General features: G+C 37.5%; 1 protein-coding gene across 1 annotated transcript; it reads right to left on the bottom strand.

Annotated features, from left to right (window-relative positions):
- Window positions 1-70: 70 nt before the first annotated feature.
- Window positions 71-9,005, bottom strand: ndufv1 (NADH:ubiquinone oxidoreductase core subunit V1). The gene is made up of 11 exons (XM_067426036.1): window positions 8,883-9,005; window positions 7,782-7,958; window positions 7,628-7,710; window positions 6,113-6,283; window positions 4,692-4,875; window positions 3,672-3,861; window positions 1,676-1,888; window positions 1,424-1,590; window positions 1,004-1,085; window positions 769-914; window positions 71-538 (listed from the first exon to the last, which is right to left on the bottom strand). Exons 2-11 carry the CDS (start codon window positions 7,950-7,952, stop codon window positions 461-463), a joined length of 1,485 nt encoding a protein of 494 aa, XP_067282137.1. The 5' UTR covers window positions 7,953-7,958; window positions 8,883-9,005; the 3' UTR covers window positions 71-460.
- Window positions 9,006-10,541: the final 1,536 nt, after the last annotated feature.

Genomic DNA, 10,541 nt, shown 5'->3' on the forward strand with positions numbered 1-10,541 from the left:
ACACACACACACACACACACACACACACCATGACCAACCCAAAATCCAATAAAAAAAATAAAAAAAACTGTTTTAATTTTTAGGCTCTTTATTTCCACAACTAAGCATTTATACAGTGCAAGATTTTCTTATCAAGAAAACGACCTTAACATCATTATAAGATAACATTTTTTTCAGCCATAACCATTTACTCACATGTTATTGTAAATGAGTGATGTTATCTGCTCAAACATTTTCCACTCTATGATGCAGGAAATCATCCACAATCCAGAGTATGCTGTTGAGTCTATCACCATGATGGGATAGCTCTATTAAAACTATTTCAAGATTCTAACTCAATGCCACTGATGTATGTAATAGAAACAGAAGATGGATGCCAGCGGTCAGTGAGTGAGAGACAATGTTGGTTTTGCTTAAATAAGAGATAGGATGAGCAAGAATGGACACAGATACAGGGTCTTCAAGCACGCGCCTGCTGTTTCTGTTTGAAGTCTTCGATTCTGTTCTCCATTAAAGGGCGGAAGTGACGGATCAATCCCTAAGAACGACGAAATATCAGTTTAATGTTAACCATTTATAGCAGTTTAGATTACTCACAGAGATATATTGTAATATAATTGATTATTTAAATAAAATATTAAAAAATAAATACAATAAAATACAATAAAAAAATCGAATTTAATTTGATTTAAATTAAAAATATTAAATTACATTAAAATATTTCAATTAAAATATTAAATTAAATTAAACAAAATACTCAGCCTTTACCTGAACTGGCCATGCGGCTCCATCTCCCAAAGCGCAGATGGTGTGGCCCTCAATCTGCTTGCTGATCTCCCAGATCATGTCAATCTCTGCTGACTGCGCATCGCCTTTCACAAAGCGCCACATCATCTTATTCATCCAGTCCACTCCTGAGAGGCACAGAAAGACAGACTAGTAAATACTCACCATATTGTCAAGGTAAAAACAGAAAAATGTGCACTCTCATAGATGATCATACCCTCTCTGCAAGGAGTGCACTGTCCGCAGCTCTCATGCTTGTAGAATTCAATCAAGCGGGCAATAGCTCGAATAACATCAGTCTGTAAAGGGGCAACATTTATTTTAATCATAAAAAGTAGGCATGCATCAATACTAAATTCCAGCGATACGATGATATTATTCCAAATGACATCTGCCAGTGCTCATAGTTTGTTGGTAATGTCTGGATTTTGAATGTTGAATGCTAAAGCTACAGTAGACTGTACAGCCACAAATTACTTAAAGAATAAGATATCTAGCCTATTGTGTTTCACCAATTTAGACATATTCCTATGGTAAAAAATGCTAATAGGAATTTGCAGTGGAGAAAATAAAGTTTCAAAGTGGTCTGTGTCCACTGAAACAGAACCCATGTGTGTTATTTAACAAATGAACTCACTGATTTATCCATGACAATAAGTGCTGCTGTGCCGAGACCGGTCTGAGCCTGAATGAGGGCATCAAAATCCATGAGAACGGTGTCGCACACATGACGTGGGATTAGTGGCGTAGAAGAGCCACCAGGAATAACGCACAGGAGATTATCCCAACCACCCCGGACGCCACCTATAGATAAGATATGAATTATGGCTCAATAATCCTCAAAACAAAAGGAACAAAAATGTCCATGAACAGATAGCATGAGGTGTACCTGCATGCCTTTCAATCAGCTCTTTTAGGGGAATGGACATCTCTTCTTCCACCGTGCAGGGGGTGTTGACATGGCCCGAAATGTTGAAGAGCTTCGTGCCAGAGTTTCTCTCTCGGCCGAAACTCAGAAACCACGTGCCGCCACGACGGCAGATGGTTGGTGCCACAGCTACTGTCTCAACGTTGGCAACGGTTGTTGGACAGCCAAACACACCTGCAACAAGAACGTTACATTTATAACTGGTCACTTATAAATAAAATAAATAAAATAAAATATCTTCTCATCTCAGGTCACATATTGCCAAAAATGAATAAATAAAATCATGTACACAATAAATAAATAAATAAATAAATGAACGAATGTTACATGTATAACTGTTCAATAAAATAAAATAATAACAACATTTATCTCAGGTCACGCATTCAATAAATAAATATAACCATTCATACAAAAATAAAATAATATTAATAAATGTTACATTTATAACTGGTCAAGTTAAAGGGGGGGTGAAATGCTGTTTCATGCATACTGATCTTTTTACACTGTTAAAGACTTGGAATCCCATACTAAACATAGACAAAGTTTCAAAAGTTAAGGTGGACTTTGATGGGAGTGTTTCTTTGTCAAAAATACTACTTCCGGTTAGTCGTAAGTTTCGGCAAGTTTTTTGAGATCATGCGTCCCCTTTGACGTTAACGGGGGCGAAATTTCCTTGTATGGGCCTTACGGACAATTCTACCGGAAGCGCGTGAGAGAGAGAGGGAGAGAGCGAAAGTAACAGCCTACGCCCATCAAAGCGCTGGCTTGTAGGATGCTGGACAGGTGATGTGCACATAACAATGTCACCAAAAAAGTGCGTTTTTGGTTGCCAGACCAAGACAGTCCTGCACAGATTCCCCAAAAACCCTGCGTTAAGGCAACAGTGGATGGAATTTGCTTTTCCGGATCAGCAACTGAGTTGCGCGAATGTTTATATCTGTTCGCTGCATTTCGGTGCCGACTGTTTCATAAACAAGGCCCAGCTCGACACAGGATTTTCCGATCGCCTAATGCTGAAGGATGGAGCAGTCCCAACGTTAGTACCGCAGGCGGTGAGTAAGACTGCTTCAAATGTCTGTGTTTTTGCCAATGCTCATCAAGTAGCCCAAACATGATCACGTATAGTTAATTGATCAATGGAGCATGCGATGTGTAGTGCGTGTACATTTGTTTAGCTGGCCACTTATGTGTAACTTTATGTTTGTGTATTGTAAAAGCACTCCAAACAACAATACACAAAGAGGGGGGAAATATGTTGAACTAAATAAGCGCGCTTCTTTATTCAAATGCGCTACTATTCCGTGTCTTTCTATGTAAACACCAGCCTGCCGTGCAAAACCGGTCCGCTTACTGTCTACACAAACCACGCGTAAACACACAAACACACGTGCACAACTGCACTTCCCACATGTACACCTTCAAAGACAAAAATACGACGATATAATTCAAGTATAAATATGTAAATAACACAAGCCGCTAAGCATATTATATAGTTAGTGTATAACTTGTACCACACAGAGACGTCCTGCTCTAGTCGTTTTTGCTGCTACTCCTGTTCTACTTCAGCCTCTGGGTCTGATTCCGGATCATAGATGTATGGCTGTATCTGATTAAAAGCCATATTTTTATTTTGAATAAAGTTTCCCGCTGTTAGGGATGACACAGCGTTACGACGCACTCGACTCAACACAATAGCAGCAGCGAGCACACGTCATTATTTAGCTCCGCTCACACGACACGCCCCCACCCGCTCGGCTTTTTTCGGAAAGACTCAGAACAGCGCATCTTTCTTATATAATTATAAAAAAAATAAAGACTTTTCGGAGATATGCAGGATGCAATGCTACTCTATAGGTACTCAAGATTGACATGACACTGACTGAAACTGAGTGTTTCACCCCCCCTTTAACAACATTTTAAAAAAATAAAATATCTACAACACATTGAATTGACTTACCCACATCAGCAGGGAAAGGGGGTTTCAGGCGAGGTTTTCCTTGTTTACCCTCGATGGACTCGATCAGAGCCGTCTCTTCTCCGCAGATGTACGCTCCTGCACCACGCATCACAAACACGTCAAAGTCAAACCCTGAGCCGCATGCGTTTCTGCCAATCAGCCCTGCTGCATACGCCTCATTAATGGCCACCTGAGTGAAAGAACACACACACACACAAGGTCAATACATCACGTCCCTCAACTACAATTTAGCGCACAGTTACTGAAATTAACTCCTTTGCACCAGAGATTTGACTCACAATTCACTGATGTTTGACAACGCTAATAAGCAACAAAAAACATAGCACATACAAACATTAAGAAATAAACTGCATTTTTGAATCAACCACTATTTTATTAATACTATTCTTAACTGAACTTAAAGTAGATTAAATATATGTATATTAATTATATATATATATATATATATATATATATATATATATATATATATATATATATATAAAATCAAAATATATAGTGTAATAATAATAATATGTGCTACCTTTTTTCAGGATCTATAGACCGTTATTAAAATTAAAACAACAGCTTTTGTTTGAAATGGAAACCTTTTGTAACATTATACATGTCTTTACTGATACTTTTTACCAGTTTAATGCATGCTTGCTAACTAATAGCATGTTTCTTTAAATGTATTTATTTAAAAAAAAAATATTGACCCCAAACTTTAGCCGTGTAGTGCAATATAAAATCATAATATACTCATAACATTCATTTCAGTTCTACATCTTGGATTTCTTATTTCAGAATGTTTGTCAAATTTAATTTCCTACATGAAATGTCTTTTAGCCTTTTAAAAGGGTACGATGCCTTCAAATGCTGCCTACATAGCGAGCTCATTTTTTTGGAAGTGAGCTTAGCAATAAACAGGGTTTCATCCTTTGTCTGTTAAGAATGAGCGATATTATGTCTATGTGATATAATGAGCGATATTATATCTATTTGATATTTGTTTTTCACCTGCAGGTTGGACGACTCATTGTAGAACTCTCCACGGATGTAGATGTATGCTGCACGTGCTCCCATGGCTCGGCCAGCCACCAGACAGCCCTCAATCAGCTTATGGGGATCGTTACGCATGATCTCTCTGTCCTTGCAGGTGCCGGGCTCTCCTTCATCGGCATTCACCACCAGATATTTAGGCCTGAGTGGAAAAAGAATGACCTGATTTGTTCCAAATGTTAAAAAAAGCTAGATCAGGATCCATCTTGTCTTGCTATCACCAGACCAAGCTCAATCTTTTAAGACTGAACATTGGTCTGGGGAGACTGCTCTGTATTTTCTACAGCACGAAAGGCGTGATCAACGAGCATAGTTCAAATGACTCAGTTGAATACGCAATTGAATAGTCCTTCAACCAATCAGACCACAAGAGGCGTGATTAAAAGGCATCGATCCATCACTTCTCTAACCGTCATCATGTTAAACCCGCCAATAGCACGCACGGTGGATAAGCCAGTCTGTGATTGGTTGTCGCAAAAGTGTGAAAAAAGCAGGATATATTAGGCTCCATTTTCACTGCAGGTCTTGATGCACAATTCCGATTTGGTGACTAAATCCGATTTTTTTGACGACCCGCTTACATCATCTTTTCAAAAGCGACCCGTATCTGATATTTGCATTTACACTGCACACTGGGAAAACAGCCCAAGACGTTCTTAACCGGTGAAAGGAAGTAAAACAGCGCGATATGCAATGGACGCAGACAAAATGATTGCACAATGTTTTGCTGTCTGCACTGTTCCACACATCTTTAAAGTCGGCAAAACATTTCTCCCTTAAGGCGGAGAAAAAGAGGAGAGCACTTGATGGGGTTGCCAGGTTTTCACAACAAAACCCGTCCAATTGCAACTCAAAACTGTGTTAAAGTAGCCCAATTCCGCATGAAAACCGCAGACTTGGCAACACTGGATTGCAGTTTGTGTCCACCTGAGTTGACGTCATTCGCCTCCGTCCTTTTTTCAATGACGTACGACTCACATTTACTGGGGAATATCCGATTTGACCGCTTACATGGCAGACGCCAATGCACACATCCGAATCATATCGGATTTATTACCACATATGAGTGAGGCCTGAATCCGATCTGAGGATATCGGAATTCATGCGTTTTTTTACTGCTTACACGTTCACATGTCACATCCTGATCTGTGCCACATGAGAGGAAAAAATCGGAATTGGGTCACTTGAACCATGCAGTGTAAATGGGGGCTTAATGTCCGTTTCCAGACTGAGCCTCAGGGCCATATCAAATTGCCGACAGATCAGGCTAGGTTTACCCAGTCTAGAATCCATCTGCAAAAATCTGTGATGTATGAACCTGTAATTACATTATGTTAGACAGCCCTGACTCTATCTTAGTTGTTGAGATGTAAACCCACCTGCCATCACTAGGCTTGTTCATGAAGCTCCACTTCATCCCTGTTGGGAAGCCGGCACCACCTCGGCCTCGCAGCCCTGAGACCTTAATCTCATTCAGGATCCAGTCCACTCCTTTATCCAGAATCTCCTTGGTTTTGTACCAGTCACCTCTCTTCAGGGCACCTTTCAGCCTGAGAAACATGGGGAGCACATGCACTGGCAATGATAATAATACTTGATATATGCATTATACTTATATATATATATATATATATTATGCACACAATACCAGTCAAACATTTGGAATCATTTTTAATTATTAATCAAGCGGCAACCTCCCACAATCTCTCTTGAAGCCAATACGGAAGTGATGTAAACTGCAATTCTTCGATTGGCCACTAGGGACAGGCTCCAGAAGGGAGCAGAATCTCATTGAGCCCCATGTTAAAATTCTCAACTTTACAGCGGAAAAAAACATGTTTACAGCCTGGTACAAATTGTGGTTTTGGCCTATAAGGCTCATTTTGACCTTCATGAATACTGTGAGCGGGGGTGATTTAATATCCGTTATATAAAGCCTTAAAGTTCTGCATAATTAATGGCGTGGTTACTTTGAGTGACAGGTGGATAGCCATTTATCCGCCGTCTATAGTCATTGCGTCACCTAAGCTCCGCCCACATCCCACCTTTTTTCCCATTTTCTGTTATCCGGGAGTGACACTCGATGACTCGCTCGCAAGATGGCAACGCCCAGCTCGCCCCTACTTTAAGCTTCAGAACGGCTTATCGGAATCCTATGGGTGACGTCACGGACACTACGTCCATATTTTTTTACAGTCTATGTTATTAATACGATTTTTAAAACATTTTTAAAATACTGTCTCTAATGCTTACCAAGGCTGATATTAATCAAAACACTGAAAATCTGTCATATTGTTAAAATTATAAATACAATTATTATATTTATAATATAATAAATTGTCAAATATTTTTTCTATTTTAATCAATTTTATATCCTGTGATGCCAAAAAAAAATTAATTGATAATAAATATAACCCTTATTAAAAATTGAGCAACAACATTAATTGAGCACTAAATTAGCATATCAGAATGATTTCTGAAGGGTCATGTGACACTGAAGGCAGGAATTTTCAGCAGAAACTAATTTTCTTAATAAAAAATGTATTAATATATATATTAGAAGTTATTTCCTTTTTTAGTTGATCGATCAACTAAATAAAAATTATAAATCACCCAATGCACAGTACTTTTCGTTTTTCTCATTTATTGAGAGGATATGGAATCCCTTTAAACTGCTTGTCTTGCATGTGTACTATGTTTTTTATGTTCTGTATTGGTTCTCTAATAATGTCTGTTAATTTGCAATAAAAAATGTCATCTTGATACAGCTGTGACAGCAAAACTAAAATAATGGCTATAATTAATGAATACTAAAATGAGAAAATACCCATTCCATGCATTTATGTATTATAAATATATGATATATTCATAATACAGTTAAATATGTGTTTTACCTCCAGTCATGTCGTCCATACAGGTTAGTGAATATTCTGTCCTGGTCAGCTAGAGGTCCAAATTTGGTCTTCTTTGGTGTTTCCTGGGTGACACACACTGATTATAGCTTGTTGCATTGATCATCAGTTCTGCACACACAGTAGATTTGCTCACCTGTTGAGCTGTGGTGTTGTACCGCACCAGTGTCATGGAGTTTGGGGGAGAGGCAGCAGTGGCGGCTAAAGAGGTGCGCGACACACCAGCTGCAACCACGGCAACCGGGGCACGCGAAGCCCCAGTGGTCAGCACCCGGCTAAGAACGGGACAGCCGAGACAGGACAACATCCTTATCTTAAAGAGATTGATGGAAACAGTGAGCATGAAAGGTTCCCTCATTACAAGGTGACACACTGTCTGTTTAATAACAACTTTAGTCCTAACAACCTGTATTGCCAATGTTAACTAAAACTTAACATATAAAAAAAGTTTTCGGTAACTGAAATACAGCTAAAATAAAATATAATATTAGATTAAAAAAACTAATGTATATGGCATATAAGAATTCAAGTACTAAAATTAATTAAAAATCAAAGATAAGTAGAAATATTTAACAAAGCTAATAACATAAATACACAAATAAAATTTATTTATACTGCTAACGTTCTAAAGGAAATAAACATTAAATATCCTAATAGAATCCCACATATTCACATATATTTATAGTTATGTAACTAAAATTATTTCCATTGTTATGCTTGCATAAGTGTCCGTGTTGCATCAACGTTTACAAAAATGTCTACATGCTCTTTGACAATAAAACGACCAGTAGGAAGCACTAAACACCCCTAAATAATATAATTCACAACAAAAACTTTAGAGGCTTAACACCATAAAACAATACATATAAAATAAAATGCATCAAAACGTCAGACACATTTTATTAAAGGGACAGTTACTCAAGACTAGTTTCACAAACACACATTCATGTAGATCAAAGACAACTCCAGATTATACATTACTGCATAAACATACAAGCCAAACTCCTTCAGACATGATACAGTAAGTTTACTTATTGGAAAAAATATACTCGTCCCGCAATGACCTCCATATTTACGCTTATGACATTTGAGGGACTAAGGCGGTGCACAACATTTATGTTCCTATTTATTTAAAGAAAGTATTTAGGCTTTATTCATGTTAATCTGTTGAAACTAAATGTCCAACACTTGATTTGTAAACAAATAAGTCAAGTGAACGAGGCGAAGCACTGCTTACCTTCGTGATCGCCCTGGATCAGCGTTATAAAATGTACAGCGGAAGGGATATAGCGACCGACCCGGATGTAATAACGGCTTCAACCTGTTATGTATGGAGGCGCTGTTTCCCACTGATAGGCTACGTATACATATCTATGCTGTTGCCTATAGATATTATAGGTTACACAACACTGTTTTATATAGCCATTGATACTAGATATAAAAGATATAAAACTGAGCCAGATACTAAGATATAGAACTGAGCTTCTATTTGCAATTACAGCGACTATATTTCATTTATAGATAAAATTTAAAACAGGCAAGCAGACTCCTTCAGAATATCTGATGTGCAAATGAAAATCATATACATTCACATTACATTCCAGTCATTGCAATGACTATACACTCATCACTGGTTCTGTATGTTTGGTCCTACATGAACACATATGATATTATGATATATCACATATGATGGAGTTTCTGCAAGGCCTTTGTGCCTTTCTGTCTAGGATGCTGTGTCTTTGCCTGTCTCTCCACATGGAGTCCCTCAGGTCCAGAAATAGACAGAACAGTCGTTGTTCCAGTGGCTCTAGTTATCCTTTCTGCGCATTGAGCCTCCTCCAAACAATGCATTGTGTTTCAGCATCAAAAACAGATCACAAAGTCTCTAAAGAACTTTGAATGGTAGCCTACAAGAAGCGTGGAGTGTCATTGAGCTATACATATGATTTTAATTCTAAGGCTAATGTCAGTAGTACTAATACATGATAAACCCTAATGTCTTGTTATATGAATATTTAATCTGAAAATTGCAACAAGTTGCACTTTTCCATATAAATAAGTGTTTGGAAAATACTGAGACTTTAACGTTTCTGCCCATTTTTATTTTGTCTTTCTTTCAACAGTTTAGAAAGAGGTGTTCCTCTACTGCCTCCTCCCAAATTTGTGCTGTACAAGTTTGCCTACAAACACACAAATACAACTGGATGATATCATTGTTACAATAGCCTATGACATCTTTAAGAATGAGAGATTTAAGACAACAGGACTGAAGTTGCAGGTGCGTGTCTATCTACTAATGACACCTAAAAATGCAAATACTGTCATCATTACCCTCAAGTTGTTCCAAACCTGAATGATTTTTATTCTTCAGCTGAACAAAAAAGATATATGTTGAAGAATGTCAGTAACCAAGCAGTTGATTGTCCCCCATTGACTTCCATAGTTATTTTTTTCTCCATACAATGGAAGTCAGTGGGGCCCATCAACTGGAAACTGATGACACTTGACACTTTAACATTATATTATCTATCTATGCAATGATATCATACAATTTTAACTGACTTAACTGTCTAAATGCTCTTTGTAATTATTTTAGACCACCTTTGTTGTATACAAGTATAAATTGAGCAAACATGAAGTGTAATTTTAAATAGCAAGAAAATAATAAAATGAAGAAAACTGTAATTCATTGAAATCATAAACTAGACAGTTGACATGATGCATAATATTCTATCAAATTGTATGCAGACTCATAAAGAGAGTAATTGTATATTACACTTATTATTATTGTTTAGTTTAAGGTGAATTTTGGTTTTAAAAAAATGCTGTAAAAATCATTATAATCCTCATCTCACTCTTAGTGTATTGTTGCAATCCAAACAAAAGTTCCCCAAAA

Source organism: Pseudorasbora parva, chromosome 19 (assembly GCF_024679245.1).
Source record: "Pseudorasbora parva isolate DD20220531a chromosome 19, ASM2467924v1, whole genome shotgun sequence".
Taxonomy (NCBI): Eukaryota; Metazoa; Chordata; class Actinopteri; order Cypriniformes; family Gobionidae; genus Pseudorasbora; species Pseudorasbora parva.